At 43.9% G+C, this 23,256-nt stretch overlaps 1 protein-coding gene across 3 annotated transcripts in view; it reads right to left on the minus strand.

Annotated features, from left to right (window-relative positions):
• RPTOR (regulatory associated protein of MTOR complex 1) overlaps positions 1–23,256 on the minus strand; it is a 147,903-nt gene that overhangs the window by 34,301 nt on the left and 90,346 nt on the right. For all 3 annotated transcript variants that reach the window (XM_040530186.1, XM_040530187.1, XM_040530185.1), the window contains exons 14-22: positions 20,055–20,129; positions 19,352–19,417; positions 18,513–18,704; positions 17,084–17,224; positions 15,397–15,514; positions 13,867–14,007; positions 13,274–13,432; positions 6,059–6,177; positions 505–608 (exon numbers count right to left, since the gene is read on the minus strand). In XM_040530186.1, the coding sequence (XP_040386120.1) occupies positions 505–608; positions 6,059–6,177; positions 13,274–13,432; positions 13,867–14,007; positions 15,397–15,514; positions 17,084–17,224; positions 18,513–18,704; positions 19,352–19,417; positions 20,055–20,129 (1,115 nt within the window). The remainder of the gene's footprint in view (positions 1–504; positions 609–6,058; positions 6,178–13,273; positions 13,433–13,866; positions 14,008–15,396; positions 15,515–17,083; positions 17,225–18,512; positions 18,705–19,351; positions 19,418–20,054; positions 20,130–23,256) is intronic.

Raw genomic sequence — 23,256 nt, forward strand, 5'->3', positions numbered from 1 at the left:
AAGCTGCTAGATCTTAAGCCAGGCATTTTCTCTCGGACAGCATGCTTTGGGAAGCAATCAGATTTTCAAACCCTAGCATTGCTCGTACCATTATCTCACTGGAGCTTAGGCATCACTCGTTGATCATCAGATAACCCTGGCTTTTATCAGCTGAACATGCAGAAACAGATCAGACTTCAATGGGAAATTTGGATACCTCGCAGGTCAGGCCAGAGGGTGTCAGTAAAATCAGCAACATTTAAATTTCCCTTTCAATTCATCTTCAGCTAATTAGTGTGGCTTGTTACTCTTTGTCCTAAGAAGAATAACTGGAAGAAACACCCCACCTTTCCCCAGAGGAGCCTTTGTTTCTGAACATCTTACCAGCACTAAAACAAGAAGCTACCGAGACCTTTGCGAATTTATTCTCTCTGGTGCAGCTAATGGGGATGGCTGCTCAAGCGGGGACAGGGAGCACCTAACCCCACTGTGGCGAAAGCCCTTGAAAGCGTTGCTTGAGCTTACCCCACTTGGTGGATGTGCATGCCCTTGTTGGTGGGGCTGGCAGGGGCAGACTGCGTCAGCGAGGAGGTGTCGAGGATGCGCTGGGGGCGAGCATTTACCGTTGCCTAGAGGAAAAAACACAACAGAGTTGTCAACAGCCAGGACTACAAAATACCAACTGCAGTTATTTATTATGCAATACAATTGCACACCTGGGGTTAAATGAAGTTAAGCTCTCTGTCAGTGTCTGTGGGTGTTTAAAAATGCATATGAAAAGCCACTGCACAGTTCCCAACTCGTAAGATGATTTTCCTACTCTTTTAGTCTGACAACACTTACCAGAAAGTATCCTTCTGTTGCTTACGGGGAAATAACTGACTAACACATCAGCCTCTTCCTCGCATCAGCCACAGCCCAAGATCTGGACCAGAACTTTCAAACACTGCGCCCAGGGGCTCTCCTTCAGCAACAAGGCTTCCTCTCCTCCCTCGCAATGGAGGGCTGCATTTCTTACCGCAACAGTAATTCGCCAGCCCCAGCACCCGTTCTGACCTCTCCTAACAAGAGCCAAGCTTTTCTGGAGGTCATCAGAAGATGCCCTTTCCAGGAACACCAGCTCCCATCTGCTCTCATAAGGAAGGCAAGGGGTTTGCAAGGTTGGGTTGCTCCGAGCTCTACAGAATACAGCCAGGCTCCTGCAAAATGGCACGCTCCCACCAGCTACAAGAGACCTGTTTCTGCAAAAGCCTTACAAATTTATTGTCCTTTCTCCTAGGAAAGGCCTCAAATGCAAGTCAGGGAAAGGCAGAAAGGAGTGAACAGACAGCTCCATCACCATCTTTCATTTCTCCAGGCCGAGCACGCTGCTTGTGCTGCACAAACAAGCCTCCCCTCTGACAAGGGAGAAACCTTCCATTGCTGTGGATTCCCCTCCTTCTCTTCCACATCACCCTGCCTTCCATGATGTTTTTTACATATTGAGATAACTTAAGGGAAGCCCCAAACTGGCATAAAAAACCTGGAGGGACAATTACAGCTATCCCACAGGCAAGCTGACTTTTATCATCTCTTCAAGCATTAGAGAAAATCCGCGTCTCACAGCACAAGAGCTGAGCAAGGCTCTGAGGTGCCGACACCGGGGCTTGCTTCCAGCTGAAGCTAATCCAGGCCAGGTAAGACTAGCAGCTGCTGAAACACCGAGCATACAAAAAGAAAAAAACTGCATGTGAGGTCTCCTGGAAGCCACGCAGCTAACAGGCCTTCTACACGTCAATGCCTTTACAAGGCAGGACAACACCCAGCGTGAACAGCAGCATTTCCTCCGCGCTTCACACCCACCGTAGTGCTGCAGAGCGAAATGGGAGGCGTGTGTGCCTGGACCACAGCCTGCCTGCCCCTTTTGGGGCCAAAAGGCCTTCTGAGACACCCTACACCTCTTTCCTCCAATGACCCAAGGAGTTTTTCCCCTCCCTGGCTTCAAGAGGATTCGAGCCCTCCTGGCCATGGTTTGTTTGGCTCCAGGGACAGCAGTGGGTGCCTGGCACAGCACCGCACACCCACACCACGGCAAACACTGGCTGGCTGTGGCTGATAAGGCAAATGCCACGACCTCTGGCTAGCCAGGCTGGTCCCTGAGCCAGCCTCCTCCTAAAGACAGACTGATTTTGTGTTATTTTCCTCCTCTCCATATGGGGGTGAGGAGGGCCCTAAGGCCACTCAGCTCGGTGTGTCAGGCCTGCCGCGGGGTCTCCAGTGAGCAGCTGGTACCCCACGGGGCTGGCACTGGAGATCACACAATGAGAACGGGAGGAAAGCAGAAGCAATTTAGCAACTAGTCACGGATTATTATTCATAACTAGTTTTAATTAGTCATAGGAGGCTCGGTTTTAAGATTCTTGCAGTCTCTGTCACCCAAAATGGGTCAGGTCACCTTGTTTCACAGCAGAGGGACAAGGTCAGCTAATGACAGTTTGTTGAAGGGGTAGACAGAGATGAATGTGGCAGACAGCCTTCCTTTTTCCTGGGAAAAAAAAAAAACAGAAAAAATATTCTTTTCTGCAAGCAGTGAGCAGCGTGTGAGGGCTGCAGTTCAGTGACATGACAGCATATTTTGCTTGAGGCTGCAGCTCCCCATTTCCCAGGGATTTGCTCCTCTGCCAGTCAAATCATCTCTTTTCAGGAAGGGAAATGATAATCCATAATTTTTCAAATTGACTCCAGGTAAAGAAAAGAGAAAAAAAGGGGGATGGGGGCAGGGGGAGAGAGAGCACACCGTCAGAATTGCTTGCTCATACTCAGCAAAGGCTGTACCAAAGCGTGATGTTGGAGGAGTAACTTCTGGGATAGTTCGGCCTCAAGCCTTCCATTAAAAACAGCTGAATGAAGCAACCTGGGAGGAAGCAAACTTTACTTAATTAATTTTGATTTCAAAAAGTCTTAAAAGGCCAACATTGCTTACTGGGTCCTTTGTGTTTGTTTGCTTTGGTACAGACAAAAAACACGTTTTGATTTTTTAAAAGATCAGGCTGGGAAGGAGAGCTGTACCCTTCCAATCTGCACCATAAATATAAATCACAACACAGCAGCAATCTGTATGAGAACCAGCAATGTCTAATGAGCCCATGAAATAAAACTGCACATTTCAAATCCAGGAAGCGTGCACGTCTGTGCAACCTACTCACCAGCTGCTCAGAAAGACATCGCCCTATTTAAAGACCACTGGAGTTCTCCTGTACATAAAGATCTATATTCATGGCTCTGTTCAACTGAATAGAACTTGCCTCATTTGAAAACAGAAATTCTGGTTTTAGTTCACACAGTGCCTTGCAAATACCTATTTTACAACTTCAGACTCTTAACCTGAGCTTTTGCAATCACCAAACTCACAGTAGTGGTCCTGTCTTAGCGTGTAGCAATGCTTATTTCTGACACTCTCATAACACGCCACTCTCCATGTGTTGTCTGAACACCCGTCAGGGCAACTGAGTTGCATGACTGACACCTACCTGGTTCAAAATATGTTTAAAAGTTATAAGGCTTTAAAGCACAGAGCTTGGTAACATTTTGAGGCTAAATACTTAGTTAACCAAACACGAAGATGGAGTACTTCTGATACCATTCAGAAGTATGAGCCCATGGCTAATTTGTTCAGGTCTTTCAGCTTAAAAAAAACAACAGTAACAGGCAATGCCATACAAATTGCAAGTGTTTTGTTAATACAAGAAACTCTCAGATGTCCCAAGTTCTGAATTGAAGCCTCTCCCTGAATTTTCTATCAGCTAGAACAAGAGGATGAAACCCCAAATATCCAAGTTCTTTACCTAGGCTGAAACTGTGTATGTCTCTCTATATAAACATATATATGTATATTTTAAGAAAATCAACTTTAGTTTCTATTCAAAACTAAAGCAAACAACAAAATAGAAACACATTGTTTGCATGTGCTTTACTCAGAAGGGGCAGTGGGCCTGTGGCCAAGCATTCAGGCTGCTCCATTCATGTCTAACCAACACTCCATTAACACCAAGCAAAGATTTCAGTGTACAAGTAACACAAATTTAATTGCTAATAATTTGCATTACATGACAGACAACTCCTACAATCTATCTGAGCTCACAGCAGCAGAGACAGGCAGATTTCAGGCTGTGAATCCTGGCAGCACTGCTCACAGCGGGAGCTTTGTCCATGACGAAATGAGCAGAGGCCAGATCGTAACCCACGGTCTGAAGCCTTAACTTCCATTTTGGTGGGCTGTTAATAACATTTCACAAAAAGAAACCATTTTAGAAGCTACCTAAGCCAGGTAATACTTGCAACAGCAAACGCACACCACCACCAAGTGCGCAGCAGTTAAGCCCCCATGTATGCATCTGCCCCAAGTGCTGGACAAATTGCACGTTTCGATGCTTTCCTGATGCACCTTATGGCTAACACAGAACAAATATGGCTAATAAGAACAAGTTAATTTTGTTCACTGAAGCATCTCCAGATAAAAGTCTTCATAAACAGGAATGCTTTTATTATTTTGCAAAACCATTTGAGAAGTCATTGCCTTAGAGAGCAGCTGTCTGCGGAGCACAGCATGAGATGTGTGATATCCGTCCACCAGAGCTTTTGGACACCTTTCTGTACCAACATATTTAGGTCCAGACATGTCAGGATCAACACAGAATTTATCAAACCAGTCATAACATTCCTATGGACATCACGACACAATGATCAAAATTCCTGATGGCTAAGCAGAACTACAGTGGTGCTAGTGAAGACACCTGCAGGGTACAACTGCATCTTTATTAATATTTATACACCTCTTTCCATTAGAGCAAGGGAGTAAGTTCTGAAAAAACAGTTTAAGGCAGGAAAAGCACATCCATTTCCTCTTTGTAACCCTTTTAATCCCATAGTTGGACTAACTTTATTTTGCAAAGAGCCTTCCAAAACACAATGCTGAAACAGCTTCATGCACCTAGAACAGAGAGATGGAAATCTTTTAACTTTTCCTTTTCTTATTCACCTTAGTTTGGAATCTCCAGCCTGACAGTAATTTGCTGTACATCTGTATCACCAGGGAAGGCCAGACCTCATTGTCCCCACTCTCAAAATTATTCTCTATCCCAAAACACAGACTTTACCAACTCACTGACATGTATTATTAAAACAAATGGAAGAGTTTAAATAAGTAACTATTTTCTCCAGAGAAAAATCAGATTTCAAAGCAAGAAGTCTCTAACGCGTTAAAATGGCAGTGCACAATGCTGGCATCTCTTACTGCAACTTTAGCTTAGAAGCCTAAGTCTGAAGATTTAGGATTATTCATTAGAAATCATCAGTAAGAGACGTCATCTTGCATTGGAATGGCTCATGGTATTGATGCTAGAGCAACTAGAAAGGTGGAATCCAAGCATGTGGGGAGGACTGCGTTCAGATAGCTTTCTGACACCATCGACTGGGGCGGACAAGGGGAAGGCAGTTGGTGAGAAGATGTTCTGGGGTGGCCTGGTGCCTTGTTTCAGGTGGAAGGTGAGGGTGCTGCTACAGCTCCCCAAGCTGGCAATTCTGAATCAGCAGTGATGGCAGCCTCCAGGGACATCTTGTCATCCTTGGAGGATGAAATGTGATGAGGATGGTGGTTTAGGCGGATTAGGCCTGGGTTGAAGAGGTGAGTAGTGGCAGGGGTGTCTGCATGCTGACTCACATGTACTAGTTCACCTGGATTGGAGAGCCGTTGTGGCTTCAGTCTGCAGGCCAGTCCCACTTGCATAATCTAAATCAGTTTGCAAACGGATAATTTAATGAAGTATATTTAAGGTTTCTCCCAGGGACTGATCTAGACAAGTAGGCTTCTAAACAAGACCTACTGTCTAAGGCCCATACCTAATTTATGTCCTAAAACAACCCCAGGCCCTCCCCCATTTGAAACATTAAAAGTTCCTTCTGAAATAGATTCAGACTGAACTAGGATCACTTACCAGAGCCCTCCAATGGACCTATTTAGTTCAGTCTACCTATGCTTTGCCTAGCCATAAAAAGAGCTGACAGAGAAAAGCCTCACAGACACGCACGCAGAAGAGCATACCTTGTAGGCAATACTATTGAGAACTTTCATAGCCAAGTCGGAGACATCAGGGTAGGGGTCCGCAGCTAGGTGAAGGAGTACTCTCCAAATTTGGGTATAAACACTGTTGAAACTCACACCTAAAATAGTAAAACAACAACAACAACAAAAAACAAAGCCCCAGAGCACATGACAATCCATCAACTCAAACTCTTTCATCTTATGTGAGAAAACTCATTAGAACTCTGAACATCACAATAACATCTAAGAAAACATCAAGGTAAGATCTCAGAAATACTCTACGTGGGCATTTTGTCTTTCTTTGTGAACTCTGCAAGGGTTTGTAGAATGAGGGTGGGAGAAAGCAAAATAAAGACTACCTAAATAGGCCTTGAACTGCTGGTTTTCTATGCCCTTGAGGCAAATAATCTGAAAAGGCCAAAAGGAAGACCAGATAGTGTCTATGGAGTTCCTGAGCTAAAATACTAAATGCTAAAAAAAAACCCAAACAGTTACTGGCTTATATTCGGACGCTTAGTTTTATTGCTGTTTTAAGGATTGATACTCAGCTTGACTGTTCAGGATTCTGTGTATCCTACAAGTTTACTAAATGTTAAAATGAAGCTTTAAGAACTGCACCTTTGAGAAGCAGCAAGTCTAACTCAGCCTCTTCTATCGACATTTGTATCAATTCCTCAATCGCCAATTTGTTATTTAATAAGAATGTCTGCAGTTTGGTATTTCAGCAGAAGGGCCTGACAGATTCAAAGTACAAATCAAATTAATAAGCTTTTGTAACAACCGACAGAATTCTGTGAACATTGCATTTTGCTGCTTTTAGGTGAATCTTTAATTTGTCATTCTTTCTTCTAACCCTTATAACATTTAATAGTTGCAACACTCTCTTTTGGGAGTTGAGCCATTTGGACAATATTAAAGTGGTTGCACTAACAAAAAGGGAACTAAAATAGGGATTTCAGATGAGTCACAATCAATGGTAAATGACAGATCAAGCTGTTACTGCATTTCCTTTCATGTTTCTGTAGGCATCTAAATATAAAATGTTAAGTTACAAAGAAAGGGCCCTTGTTCAACAAGCACCTTGCATAGCTGCTAAACCTGATACTGAAACCGACAGAAAATAGACATAATTCAGTTTTGATCTTTGGCTGAAGAATGCAAGTGGCGTGCAGTTACAAACTTCAGCAGCTTGCATGCTGCACTTCCATGCGGCTATCTGCATTAGACAATTGAATCTTTCTTCTGTCAGAAAAATTCCCCAACAGGTGACAAAGCATCCTGCAAAATGCAAAGGACGTAATCTAGCTCCATCCCTTCATTTGGCCTGCAAAGCAAAGGTTCTCCTACTCAGCTGACATCCAAAGAATTTTCCGAGGGGCATCTACTTACAGAGTTTCATGCAAAAATCTCACAGACAAGTATTTATGGCAGTACCCCCCAGTGCTGCCCGTTTGCTGGGGGTTACCTATACAACAGACTCCTTCAGCTAATCCTAACCTTTCATGTGCAGGTAAGACACGGGGCTTGACAATGTTAAATCTGCCCAGGAAAAATGATGAAGTTGATGATCCCAGAAAGCAATAACAACTGTCCAGATGCAGCAGAGTCAAAGGGCACTGATCTGTCATACGTGGCTTACGCTAGCAGGGGACAGAGCTCACAGTGTATTGCATTGAGGAACACGTGAATACAGTGTGTGTGGGGGTTAACAGAACTGACTCAGAACAGTGCTGATCCAACCTCAGGCTTTGCTCTTGGTCACAACTGGCAAAAGTCATCATCTTTTTCAGAATTTCTTTATCCATGTTTGAAAATGTCAACACACAATAAAGTAAGTCTCTGCTCAGAAGAGGGTCAGGCCTCCCAAACTTAAGGGATGGTGATACAACACTTGTCTGTCCTTTCTGGGCTTCTGACCATTTGGGTTTCACTTCTGCAATTGCCACATTCCTCCTGGAAGCTACTACCACGAGGAAAAGAAAAGGGGGTGGGGGAAGGAGAGACAGCAGGAGACATGCAGTGCTATGAGCTACGGCAGGAAAAAAACAGTCCCAGCCACTGAAGCGGTAGCCAGGTAATGCCATCTGAGGTCTGTTCGGTGCTCTGCCTCCTACTTTTGGTCCAGTGCTAGCAGTTTCATAAGGACCAATGGGAATCTGAGTGGTGTGATTTCTTCTAAAGCCCTTCAAAGACAGTAAAAGGAGAGGGGGAGAAAGGGGGAGCAAGAAGGTACCCATCAGTTTTTCCAGTTCTTCTGATAACCAGCTCACTCATGACGCAGTCACGAAGAAAAAAAAACAGTGACATTTTTAATACATCTAAGCATCATGAAAAACAAATTTAAAACAGAACTGCGCCATTGCAATTCCTCATTCGCTCAGCAGCCTTTGAAAAGAACAGAGGGAATTTCTACAAAGGCTCAGAGCTGGAGCTCGGAGGACTGCTCCTTTCTTCTGCTGCACCCCCCCCTACGTTAGGGCTGTTCATTACACTGATTCAATCGGGTGACACATCTGACACAGCCCCTTGTAAAAACTTGAGCACCGGAGTCAGTGGGATAATGGAAGGCAGCAGAGGCGGCAGGAGGAACAGCAGCTTGATTTCATATAATGGACTGAAGTGAAAAAAATAGCCAGGAGATGCAAACAAAGAGCCGAGCAAGGGGGACGGGGTGTTAATTTAAGCAGACAGCTCCGTAATTAGTCAGACTGATTCAAAGCCAGTTAAATGGACCTTGCAGTATAGATTTACAGAATGATTTCTCTCAGCAAAGAATGTCAAAAATAAATTGCATTTCTTCGCTGATGACTTTGATTTTGGTTGCATATGCATAACGCCTAGTCCAATTTAAGAGCCAGCATCACGCCATGGCCCCAAGGAAGGGACCCGGCTGAGGTCGTGCAGCCTGGTCACCGAGTACATGAAGACCAGAACCACGCGGGATGCAAAAATGAATGCTAATGTTTTTATTTACTCTTTCTGTTTTGACAGGACCTCTTTCTAATCCCCTTTAAAAATCACTGCAGTGATTTTAAGCCTTGATCTCCCGGAGAAGATGCAGTCCGCTCCCCACCCAGCACAGCAGCAAAAACTGACCAATAGCTGAACCGGCGCTGCTGCGCGCCTTGGACCGGAGACAGCTCTGCTTTCTGTACGTTCTGCCTGCAGGGAAAAGCAAGTTTGGGACTGGCATGCAATGAAAACATAGAGCTGAAGTATTTCACACTGAACAGTACCTGAGGACTCGGCTATCTGCTTCCCATCAGTGCTAATCCCACCCGATTTGTAAATCTGTATCCCACAAGCCGCTCCTCTTCCCATGAGTGACACAGGAGGTCCTGCGAGAGCTACTCAGATGAAAAAAACATCTGAAATTCTGATGGCTTTCTGAACTCTACTTCGACTATGTGAAGAGCAGCTCATTCCCTGGAGGAATGGCAAATTAATATTTCTTGCACAGACTTGACAGTCTGCAGGCTGGTCTCTTTGCACGGGGCAATGCAAAAGCGTTCCCGAGCACTGCAGCCAGTCTGAGACTGGCCATTCCCTCGCTACTCCTTGCTACAATGGAGTTTGGTTTTCAGCGAGCTGCTCCCAGTGAATAATAAGCATCTCCTGCGAAGTCAGGGCCCTGAGGAAGGCTCAGAGAGAGCAGGAGTGACACGGAGCGGGAGGGACGTATTGCCTTTGTTTGCCAAGCCCCTAGCTGACATGAGCCGGGCATCCACAGTGCTGGCAAAAAACACTTTAAATGCCTCACCTTGCCATCCCTGGTGGTAACTCAAATGGCAAACTGTGAGCTTTTTAATGATTTAACAGAAACCAGGAGCAGCTCATCAAGAAGAGGTACGTTCCCTCAGGGCAGGAACTTCTCCGGGACCAGGGCTGTCCCAGCAAACAGGAAAGTCCACGCCACATCTCCATACCTTTTCCGCAAAGAATGTCAGTGAGGCCAGGGCAAACAGTGGCACATCAGGGTAGAAAGAAAACCAAGGACAAAAAGCCAACCCTGCTACTCTGATGCCTGCTGCCACACCCTGACATTTCTCTCCCCGTCCTGGTTTCCCCAGTGCCTCAGCAATACCACGGCAAACTGCTTTCTGCCTTTCTGAGCTACGCAGCATTGGCCCGGCCGCTGCACCAGGTTCCACCACCCTGGTTCCATAATGCAGGGCAAATAGTGTAAACTGATGGAAAACCTCCACGTCGAGCTTCCGTTCCCAAAACCACTTGGATCCCTGGGTTTTGCCAGCATGCGAGTTACTGTTTATAAATATCACTGGTTAACCGATCACTTCTCTTTATGACTGTGAATTTAAATATGGTGCCCAGTGATAGAGAAGGACGTTCTACCTGTCCCAGAGCTCTTATTCCCTGTGGCTCGCTGTCCACCTACATCTCTCGCCTTCCTCATCCTCACTACAGCAACCTCCAGCTGTAAATGTTACTCTAAGGTAGCTCTCCAGAACAGATCCTGTGACATGGCAAACATTTTCTATCCCCAGCTTCTCCTGCTGGAAAAGAGAACTACTCCCCAGCGTTTCATTGCTCCAAGATCCTTTTTTCCTCCCCCTTTGATCATTCCTTAATATAATCTTTCCAGTGATGGTCTCCATAGGACAAAGACTTTAATCATGCAATTTAGATACGAATAATCAGCCTCAAGGTACGCAAAACCCTCATCTTAATTCCTTTTCTTTTCCTATGCTAAAACTAAACGAAACTTAAATTTCAGGAGGCAAAGATTAATGACTTGTTTTATGGAAAAAGAAGCAAGGCTTATTTTCCAATCCAAACTAATGTTTTTGTTGACTACCCGAAAACTGGCCGTTGCCAGCTTAGAGACACGTGGGCCAGAGATGAATGTCTTCTGGTTACTCAGGATTGCTTGGCCAAGGAACGGTCTGCCAGAAAACAGCACACCTAGACTAGAAGTACATGCTGCATTTTCTGGGGGCACTACAAGGCGGCATTTTGCTGCTTAGCTAGGAAGTTGTTTATAAAGTGGCAGAAAAGAGAGTCCAGAGGTTTTCCTCAGGTTTACGGGAAGAAGTACATCGCCACAATATCAATAAGCTGGAGAGACTGATCCGGAATAACCCTTCAAAGAACCATCTTCCTAAAATCACAGGAGGGGAAGAAAGCCCTGAGCATCGGTGAATCAACTTAGAGAATGTTGTGTACAGAACACAGAATTAAACTGTAGTTTATAATTTCTCCTTTCATTATTACAGACTAGATTTCTGCTTTGGTTTGATTCGACTCGTGCCCAATGCACCCCTTTTACTGCTCTTCCTGCCTCAAATACTTGGCACGGTCATTACCTCAGAGCCAAATCGCCATTAATTCTCCCAGAAGACAAAGAGTAGAGCAAAACATTTCTACAGTCAAGGCAGGTCTATCACCCAGGCAACTCCTCTCTCGGTTACCCCATTCTTGCTAGTAGTATAGCAGTATTTATTGCATGCTAAAACTTGAAGAAAGGACTTCATCCGCAAGGTAGAAGGGCACTTTTGGAAGGCTACAGGCCAGCTGCAGCTGCTACTTACAAGTAAAAAATACCCACAACAGGGTTAATGTGAGCCCAGGCTAGCTGCACAGCAGCCACAGCACTACTGAGGGTGGCTGGAGCTGATGGTATTTTGCAAACTCTTTCCTTGGGGACCAGGGGAGAACAGGCTGAAGGATGGTGATTCTTCGGTAGAAATGAAAAAAGCCCAGCTTTCAGCAAGCAAATGCTGAAAGTAATGGGATTCTCTGTGAGTTATGAATTTTAAACACTTCTGTAAGCTCTGCTGTTTCCAGCTGGATATGAGCTCTTCCGATTGAATAGGAATGAGGGAGGCTTTGGAGAACTGCTTTTTGTTTTCCTAAGTTTCCCTCGCTCACCTCTAGCTCATCTTTAGATTCTTTTTCAAATGTGCTGAAAGCTCTTGTGAGTCTTGCACAAGCCATCAAGCAGATACCAGTTTGCACCAGTGGAAATGAGAAAAACTCAAGCTCTCGCTTAAGACAAAGAGAAATTTCCTAACATTCCAGTCATGCTTTAGAAGACCCAACTTCATTACCTATAATCAAAAGGAAATGAATCGATCAAGGCACATTGATAGACTAAAAAGATACAGATTTCCCTCAACATTTGTTTCTCTGCTACATGCCACCTCCTCTGCTCCCTGGAAGGAGCCTCTTCCAAAAGCTAACCCTCTTCTGTACATTGTCTGTTACCATCCCAAAACGGTTTAGACTGTTTGGAAAATGGCAGCCTACAGCTAGTTTAAAGCAATGCTATTGTAGCAAACAGACAGGATTGGGAAAGTTACTAAAAACAAACAAGCAAACAAAAAAAATGAACTACTTCAATATAAACATACCAGCTCTGTTCTATAGAAGTGCAAATCAAGCATTACATGCAAATCAGCTGTGCACTGCATAAATGCAACTAAAATCTCCCTTCCTTCTGTGCTACAGCACTTCACTCTGCAGAGGTCTGTACATTACCCAACGAGTCAGATGTCCCAGAGAAAAAGGACTGTTGAGTAGTGTTATAAAGTTCAGTGCAATTACTGATGTTAGAGCTACCTATCCAGGAGGGAATAATGGACAGGGCCTGGAGGCAGTGGGATCAGCCATGGAACTCTTTGCACAAAAGCAAATTTCTGTGAAATAACTAGTTTCTGGCTTTGAGATTCAGTCTGAGGTTTCTTCTTTATTAAGTCCTGTTTTAACAATTTACACATAAACGTGTATGGTAATTAGCTAGGTAAGGTTTCCTTGTATGAGTAACACAATAAAATGGCTGTGCTGTACAGAAATACAACCTACATGAAAAATAACCAGGGGAAGGGGTTATTGCCAGAGAGCCCAGCTGCTACATCCATGGGATGGGGAGTGCTTGTTTTGATTATCCAACTAAATTGCAGTGGATGTAAAATTCCTGTATGTGCTACATTTTTGTGCTCAAATTCCTAAGAGCATTGCTGCCTGTCACGGTGAGGCACACAGCTGAAGCCAACAGCTCTCACTTCCAGTGCCATCTGAGCAGGAGGGACTCTTCTCTGCATATAGCTTACCCAGACACAAGAATAGCATTTCTACTGATACGAGAAGTCTTGCTGGAGGTCTAGGAGGAGTTAAGATCCAAACCTTCTGCAAAAGCTAGTGCAAACATGTAGAGAAAGGTGACGCTGAACGAAGGATGAGAGAGTCTTTACTCACCTATCAGTGAATTGAGAGAAGAGTAAGAGCTGACTCGTCTCATCTTGTCAATAGTCTCAAACGACAGGATATACTCTTCATTTTCAGGGCTGCCCAAGGTGCTGCTAGCACTGCTGCTGGTGCTGAGATTCCCAGGAGAAAATGCAACAGAACTTCCCGCTGCCAAAAGAAAAGAGGACAGATGCTTAAACAGGAACTGGGGAGAGAACAATTTTTACCCAGGCATAACAGCATTTGCAAATTCTACAACCCTCTGTGAAAGTGTAGGCAAATCCACGAAGTCCCCTTTTAAAAACTGAATGTTTAAATACAGAGTAAGCACCAAGGGGTCATAAATGATTCAGTTAAAATCCACGTATGTCAGGAAGTCAGAAGACACCTTTTTAGTCACCAGACACTTCAAAAAAAGTCAAAAAAAAAAGAAATAGGAGAGTGCTCCTCATCTAAGCCCTTGGAGCTGTCAGCTAGATAATTTGGGCCAAAATGTTAGTTTCAGTTCATATTGGTTTGCACATGGTAGCTTGCACGGTAGCACATGGGGGTGAAAAAAGAAGTGGTATAGGAAAATGACAGAATTTTCAAATCTCTCTTACATTCTTCATTCAGGCTGAGGTTCTGCAAGGACTTGTTCAGGTTCCTGGCTGTGGTAACTGCTCGGATGTTTCCGTAAGAGCTGACAGACCGCAGCCTCGGTGTACATGGACCATCTCGCACTGGTGTCAGACTCCCACCCTCTGCGGATGCAAAATTTAGCAATTACAAACGCAATCAGAGAGATCATAGCCTGTTGGCAGATTCCAAGCAAATAAATCACTCAAGTATTACCAGTACGAACAGAATTTAGCCATCGCCCATTAAAACAGAACGAGGTATGACAGGCTCCTCCCTGAACATAATCAGTAAGGACCATGTTTCTCTATTGTTTAGGGTGTGACTTTGTTACATCCAATAAAATCAGGTGAGCCGAGCCTTGCCAGTGCCTAAGACTACCCAGAGAGATATGATGACTCTTCTCTCCAGGTCGGTGCTGGGCCACTGCCCAGATACTGTGCTAGGACAGGCTGCTACAGCAGGCACCATTTAGAAGACGGCATTTGCTTGCTTCTGCTCATTAAAACTCTGGAAAATGTTTTCATTATAAAGGGTTATGAAAATCCTGTTTTCCCGACCAAATTTCAGACCTGGTTTCAACTTGTATTTCATCCATGACCTGGATAATTAAAATTTCCCAAACTTTTTCATTTTCATTCCTGAATACACAGACAGTATCATGACTTCAGAACAGCTATTTCATTTCAATGCGGAGGTGGCTGCATTATGGTACTGAGGCAACGCTTCCAGTGCATCCTACTTATAAAGTACTTTGGGATCCTTCTGGATAAGAAAAAGCACTATATAAACTATAAATAATGATTATTTCCTGCAGCAAAAAAAGATTAATGTGAAGAAGCTCATTTTCTAATACGTTTAATTTATTCAGACAATGTGGAGATTAAACTACTCCTTGCAGAGACAACACATGCTCGTCTCCAAGCTTCTGTTGCAACAGTCCCATTATCTTTGATGATTTCCAAGGTTAATATAAGGAAAATATGAAGTCAGCATTAACTTCACTTGGGCTTTTCATTTCCTATATAAAGCCATACACACAACAAAAGTTTGGGACCATAGACACAAAACATGAAGCTCTTGACTGCTTCTCATCTGGTGCTTTAAAGTAGCAAGGAATACGTCTGGTTTGTTGTTCTGTGGTAAGGCTTCTTATTAGCCCCATTAGGTCAACATGAAGCTGAAATTTCACACACAATTTGAGAGAAGTCTGGTAAGCCTGTGTACCAACCATACTTCAGTTTTGATCTGAAGGGAATCTCTTTGAATTTGGCAAGGTGTTCAGTCTCCACAACTTTCTAGTGAGCTATAGGTATCTTTTAGCTGAGGACACATTTCTCCAAGATAAATATATTACAGTGCTACCCACCATGTCATTCAAATTTGTAGCAACGGTGTTGTTTGACCAATCACCACCAGCAATAATTTCACTGTGTTGGGCAAAGTACTCAAGTAACATTCTCAAGCACTAACAGGCTGCAAGTTTCCTGCCCATAAAGACAAAAACCACAAACCTGTGGCAGCTGGAGAAGGGAGAGGGTAATTCTTCTCTTCTTCCATGAACTGCAAGGCAACGGTGCAGAAATTGCTCTCATACTGAACCACCAGGTGACTCAAAGCCACCACCAGCTCCTATGGAAAGAGCAGAAGAAAACAGGTGTTTCATTGTTATATAGATCAGAAATAACAAACAAAAGGAAAAGGCAGAACAATATGGTCATTATTACTGATATTATTGGATGGACATCCAGACTAATAATAAGAAAACGTAGAAACAACCAATAGCAATTGCTATTTGCTGTTTGTCCCTAAGCTGAATCCCACAGCCAGCCTTGCAATGACCTGCCGTATCAGCAGCTAACGTGAGGACGATGCTGCATACCCACAAAGGATCAAGCCAATTCATTCTCATCAGTGCAACTTAGAAACCTTGAATTACTGGGGTAGGGAGGGTAGAGATGGTGAAGTTCAGGCCCTCCAATGGATAGCATTTGCTATGCGTTTGGAAAGAGCAAACAGGAGAGGTGAAGAACTGGCATTGATTGCTGTTCTCTGTTCAGGGGACTAATCTCCAAAATAGAGATTTATGAATCTCAAAGAGCACATAGTGTGACATGCGGTTCTCTCTTTAATTAAACTGATAAATGCTGGAAAAGACAACAAAAATGAATCCTCATAATGCTGGTGACAGCTTGTCGGGGTATTCATGTTCCAGTTAAGCAAACGCAAGCATTAGGACACCAAACCACATCCCATCAAAAACAACCTAAAACATCAAATGTACCACTGTTTTACAATGGCGTCAGAAAATAATTCTCCAGGACCTGAAGTATTACTTGGAACCATTCTGTCATCCTTCCTTATGGTTTCTAAAAGCAAGCAGATCTTTTTTACAAGCTCTCACGTTCTCTCCACAGCACTCTTACTTCCCCCTTCTCTTGCCCCCCAGGACTGTCACATACTCCATGTTTCTAGCAACAGCTTACAATTTCACTTAAAACCTGAGATCCTGTAATGTAAGATTTTGCAACCAAAACAGTAACCAGCAGAAGAGCATTAACGGAATAGTTGCTTAGCCAGAATTCTCAGGGTTTTGTTCACCTGAAAATGACTTCCGTGTAACTCCTCTCCTTCCTATCTCCATTATTGCATTCCCTTTAAATTCAAAGAACAAACAAACACCACCACACAAAAATGCACACCCAGGAAATAAAAATGCCCACAAAACTGAGATTGTTACTGCTGTGTTAGACATTTGCTTAATGGAATAAATGATCTAAATCAGAGGTCCACTGTTAAAAAGCAGAACCTTGATCTGAATGATGATCTTGTCAACTACTGGACACTATGACTTAATACGCACTGGTTATATTGTTCCTTTCAGTGGACTCCTTACATTGCATAGTAAATGAAACATCATAGTACATGATGCACTGAAAAAGGGCAAGCAGATGAACCAGCATCCCAGCGTGCTCCTGCACACGGCCATCCTGCGCGGAGCAGGCTGCCCGACCAGTGTGGTCAGCGTGCGTGTTGCTTCTCAGCAGGAACCAAAGTTAAAAGCCTTCACAACGAACCAGATGCTTCCAAATGAGTCTGATTCATTAAAAAGTCTATTCAATAATGCACTCTGATTCAGCATGGTGCAGAGCTCATCAGCACAAATCCACCAAACTCCTGCACCGCCAGCCCCTTCCCTACCTTTCTAACCATGGGGCTCCCGTCGTTGATGAGCTGGGCCAACATCATAGCCACGTTGTGATCGATGGTGGTGGAGTGGTCGGTCCGCTCAGCTGAGTTGCCCACAAACGTTCCCAGTGCAAAGACTGCAGCACAGCGAACCTGCGAGACGCAAACATTCATTATTATTTTTCTCTTGGTTCCAGCCTGGAGCTTACCATTGGGATGTTTTATCCTCATGAATGGCATCTCTGGAAACCGAGGCTACTGTGTCAGGTAAATAGTGAGGGTTAAACGGACGCCCACAGAGACTAGGAACCAAAACAGGTTCATCAAAGCACTGAGTTTTAAGTATTCACAGATGAAGGAGTACATTTAATTTCCCAGAATACTCGGTGACCTTCCCCTGGGTGATTTTTCCAGGTGACACTGCACAGAATATTAATTAATAGGAATAAAGTACACTGGGAGTTACTGTTGGCATGTGGATCTCTTTAATAACAATGCTGAACTACAGTCTTCAGATAAGGGCATACAAAAAGGTAGCAGAAAATGGGAAAAGGGAAAAGAGAAAAGATAGCAGCTCAAATCTGGGCAAATTTTGCCAGAGCACACAAAGAACAGAGGGATCAGATGGCTTGGTAAACTTACAGCTTGCCTTGGCAGACTGAAAACAGTGGGGATACAGCATAATCAGTGAGTGCAGAATGTGCTTCACAAAGCAGAAATGATCACTCTAGCTCCCCAAACAGAGCTGCAGATGTGTTGTAAAGACAGGTAAACCTGATCACCGAATAAATATGATTTATAAAATGGGGGAAAGATTAGGCAAGAGAAAGGAGATAGAGGATACAGGACAGAAAGACTGAATGTAAAAGGGAATCCAATCTTTAATCACTGCAAGTCAGCAATGGCGTTTATCTCCAGGCTTACTTCTCCCACACGCAATGTAATTTCACTGGGGTCTGACAGGCTCTGTCAATCACAGTCATGCTCTGCACAAGAATCTCTTCTCTCTTGGAGAGTTGGCCACAAGGGTAAAACACATTAAATTAAAGATGTACTTTCACACAAACCGGGAGGAGAACAGTTTTCATACTCAGATAAAAAAGATTAGAGGGTTTTTTGAAACACACAGTGAACTTTGGGACCACATTTTTAAAACGCCTCTGATATGCCAAGAAGCGAAAAAAGGTGGTGTCTCCTATCGCCAGCTCCAAGATTTCGAGACTTTTGGGATGTAGGAACAGCCCCTGCATTTCTTTAGCTGCTTCTCTGACAGGGCTTGTCTGATTTGAACCATCTTGAAGAAACAGTGAGATAAGATCTTTCTTTGAACCAGACAAAATCATGAAGCTCTTGAAGGCCCTGGTTTTATGAGTACTTCTGCAGCCTGCTTTCAGAATCCTGACACTTTGGCTGGTGTTTATTTAAAAAGTTGGATTTTTACCTCTGGGATTGGATCAGAGAGGAGACTGTAGAGCTTTTCATGAGCGCTGTCTCTCACACCACACCACCTGGCTGAGTCAAAGTTCTGCCAAATACGTCCTAAACAAATGGCTACCCATTGACGCAGAAGAGGATGTGGATCATTTAACTGTTCCAGGCAAATAGCAATCAGGTTTCCTTGAAGGCAGGCTTCCTAAAACACAAATCAATGCAATTTATTTTGGTTGACATCTTCCCATCGCATCATCAACAAAGAAGATTATTTCTGAAATAGACAGGAAAGCAAGAGAAAATAATTATTCTTTGGTCATATACTGATTTTGTTCCAAAATACCATTTGGAAGGAGCATGAAGGGAAGGTCAACTACACGCTGTTATAGCTAGCTAAATAGTTCAGCATTAGAAACACTTTCTGTATTATTTAAAGCTTGTTTTTTCCTCTTTGGAAATACTCCTTGCAGCTGTCAGAGCCCTAAGGTTTATGGCTCATTCCATACACTCTTCCCAAGAACTTTATCACAGCCATCAAGTTTCCACTCGACAGGAACCAGGCACTATTTCTTTAACAGCATGTCAGTGTACTGCCTGGAGGGGTGGTTGCTCAGTGACTTGTGTCCTTAACCTCTGCTTCCAGGTGCCGCGTCCATAATGTGTTTGTCACACCTCCAGGTTAATTTTTCTTTTATTCCACCAAAAAATAATGTAAAGCAATCTTCTATTTCAGTTCTCCTGTTCAAGGTTGTGCATTAATGCAAGCCGGGACATTTTTATCAAAGGAAAGGCACAATGCAGAGAACAAATAGGAGAGACAATGAAAGGAAAAAGGATGTTGGGACTCACCTGTCCTGTGTTGTAGTTGTTAACAATTACAGCCAGAATAAAAGCAGTCATTGTCCTGTGTTCAGCCTTAAAACAATATACAACTAATTGTTATCTAGAAAACAGGTCAGAGAACAACTATATTCAATGCTTTCTGAAACATGCGATAGAAACTGCACTCAGAACGATCTCATTAAAGAGGAGAGAGAACTGGAATTTTCTTGTCATCCAGCCCTGTCATACACCTCAGACACTTGATAAACTTGTATCCTCAGGCTGCTAATATGATCCTCCCAACCAACCTCCGTGTATTGTTCTGGAGGAGGCATACAAATATTCATTACAGGAAACCACACAAAAAAACTTCTGCAGAGTGAATTATGAAAGTTACAGTGAAATTGGACTGCCTCTGCACCCAGCCCCCAGAAGCCCACAGCTCCCATCTTCACCCCTGAGTAATCTGGGCTTAAATAACTTTACACAAGTTTGCAAATCCTCGTTTGGTTTGGCTGTCTCCATCATGCAACTTGGCACTAGCATTTTTAATTCCCCGGTCACTGACTCCACAGCTCAGCTCCGACTGCAGTAGAGCAGCAGGTCTCACCGTAGCTGGAGGTGGGAGGCAGCCCTACCTGAGCACCAGCTGCATCAGAACAGCAACATATAAGCCCCGACAAGCTAAGCAAATGCTAGAAGAGTCTGAATAAAGATGACTTGTCCTTACTGGCATATAAGGATCTGCCAAAACTGAAAGGAAATACTTGTGACCGTTGTCCTTCACAAGGTCAGCTTGGCATGACTGAAAAATGAGACAGAGACAAGGGAAAAAAAAAAACAATGAGTACACTGACATAAAAGTATTTTTTCTTCCAATGATGTATGCATATTTCATGTCTTAACCATTTTTCTCAAGTCTAGTTTTCATGTGAGAAGCAAAGGAAAGAGCACCCCCTCCATCAGGGCCACGAGCTAAACCGCCCCTCAGAAGGGACAGCAGGGAAGAGCGGTAACTACAGCAAGGAACCTTGTGCCAGCCACCTAAGTGACAGAAACAGTAACCAAAAGTATGACCTCCTACTGAGGAACAGTTAAATTTGACATCTCTGCCCCACATTATACCTCTACCAGTGTCTGAGAGACATCAAAGACAAAACCAAGGAGGAATCTGATTAAAAGTAGGGGTTGTTTGTTCGTTTGTTTGTTTGTTTTTTTACATATAGCAAAATAAGAATTCTGTAGGACAAGGTCTTCCAAAAGCTTCTGATCTACTCCACCTGACTTCCATTCCCATGCCATGGCAATTAGCTTACCACAGATCAGATTTGCTGCTAATTGCTGCTCACTTTCTTCTAGCTGTTCAGTTGAATATCTGCATAAGGGGTGTAAAATCCTGGTCAAATCTGTAATGGTCCCCGGGTACGGGGGTAAAGGCCCTGACCTTGCCTCTCAGAGGACATTATGGCTTCAGGCCAGCTAGCACCGTCCCAGCAAGCAGCTTGCCTTGGTGGGCACATCTGGCTGCCCAGCACTCAGACGCTGCCAAAGCCCCCTGGTGCCTCTTCCCCCAGGGTGGCCCCAGTCTGATCTACAGGGCTGTGGAGCCGGGGAAGCTTCAAGGTGAGTTCGGCATGTCACCCTTCTCGTGTACCTCACCCCCTGCCCAGTTATGGAAGGTGCAGCCTTCCAGTTCAGCCCTGCAGCCAGGATGTGAGGTGTCTACGTGAACGTTAAAGTACCGTCTTTACAAGCAGGACACCTCTCGGAGACAGCAGCACTGAATAAACCTAGCACGTGTTTCTTTTACAGTGACCCACGTCACTGAGCTATTACCAGTAAACCTACAAGGGGATGGCGAAGGAATTATTCATCCCCTATATTGTGCAATCCCCACCTGGGTGAGGCTATATTTTGGCAAGAAGATTTCAACTCATCGCACACACACGACTAATCTCTGCATTATTTGGTCAAGTGCTGGCGTGTACTGCATTGGTATAACAGCAGCACGTAATAACACGATCTCCTGCTACACGCAGTCGAAGCCTGCAGAGTAACTCCGCTGCCTGGTAAGCCCTGCAGGGAGGAGAATGCAGGTTTTCTAGGGCAGCATCAGCAGTGAAGCACATGGCCCTGATTCAACAGCTCAGCGTACACCAAGAACTTCTTCCTGTGCCTCTTCGTGCTAACATACCAGCTCAGGCTTCATGTATGACATATCAGGGTCAAACCGAGAGAATGCATACTACTAAAGTGAAAATTTAAGGGAGTAAAAACTGACTTGGCATTCAATTTCCCTTGTGACAGTGGTTCTATTGTATGCTTTATGCCAGAGACAGAATCATGTATTTTTTATCAGGCATAGGAGGTGAAGGAGGGAACTAACTGTTGAAAGGAGAGGGGATGGCAAGACAGAGATGCAAGAGAATATTTTATTGCTGAAGGGAGTAAAGACGCTGTTTTTGGCAGACCAAATAAGCAGAGGGAATGAATTGATGCCATGCTGCAGCTACGAGAGGCTTCCCTGACTTGTGTGTAATGCTACACAAAAAATAGGCTTCCCCCCCTCCACCCTCCATTCTCAGCATGCTTTTAACTCCTCAGAAAAAAAAATCTCTTAGCTGCAATGTAGGCAAACAGACACCAGCAAAGAGAAGATGCCCGTCTTTACACTACATTATTGTGCTGCCACTGTTGCTCCATCACCTGAGGCTCGAGGGAGAGAAGCAGCTTTAATAAAGCCAACGCACTTACTCAAATCCTCCCTGTTTAGATCCTATTGAACAATATGGAAAGCCAACATCAGTAACACCTCTTCAAAGAATAAGCAGCTATTCTTGTGAATAACAACACAACATGACCAAAACAAGCCACAGAGCACAGATTTCTTCTTCCTCCCTAAAACAACGTGTGTGCTATGTAACTTGTCTCTAGAAATCCCACAAGTTCCTGGAATTCAGCAGCACTGCCACAGCTGTGGGGATCCCGATCACTGCCCTACGTGGGCAGCAAATCATCTTCATGGAACACTTAACTTGAATATTTGTGTTAATCATAAGAGATGATTTAGTAGTCACAATCCTGCTACCAAAGGTCACATCTACAAAATCTGTGTCACTCTATTCCTTCAAAAAGTAGGACAAATGTTTGTTTTCTATTGTCTTCGGACAATTATTTCAGGTGTTACGAAGTTTTTCTTTGCTATCCCATATTAGTAATATTTACTTCGTTTCAGCATTGTTTTATGTATAGGTTTGCATTTTTTTTTGTCTTGCTTAAATTTCTGATTATAATCCTTAATTACAAGAGGGAGGATTTTTTCTGTTTAAATTCAAGTATTTCAAATTTCGATGGTGTTGTTTACCAAACGTTATCAATGTAGCACGTGGCAAAATCTTGACCTCAACTGCATTTGCAAGTTTTATAGCCACCTACACGTGGCAGCACATAATACTACTCCTACACCAACCTATACCTGCCAGATACCTACAGGAGGCAACTTTGAACCATCACTTGTTATGCAGCTCTGCAGGTGGACTGTCTAGAAATACTCCAGCAGGCTTCAGGCAGAGATGACTAAAGTCCTCAATGAATATCCTATGAAAAATCATCTGATTATACATGGAATTAAAGCAGATTAATCTAAATACCCCCGTGTTTATAAAGGACACCTACATACCACATAAACCATTCTGAGATGCGATGTTGCTATAACATCGCTAATTTGTCCTGTAATTTTTTAATGCTGAGGTACAACTCCTCACAGCATATCACGAGTAGGAAAGGTGCTGTCTGAAGGGACGTGGGGCACGCTGCGCTGCTGTCTCACGCCAGAGCACCTTCCTTCTGCCTCCCTGTCTGAGAGGGAGGATCCAGAACAGAAGCATTATCTCGGCAGGATGTTCTGCTCTCCAGGGCACTCATGAGTCTTA

This window comes from Cygnus olor, chromosome 18, assembly GCF_009769625.2.
Source record: "Cygnus olor isolate bCygOlo1 chromosome 18, bCygOlo1.pri.v2, whole genome shotgun sequence".
Taxonomy (NCBI): domain Eukaryota; kingdom Metazoa; phylum Chordata; class Aves; order Anseriformes; family Anatidae; genus Cygnus; species Cygnus olor.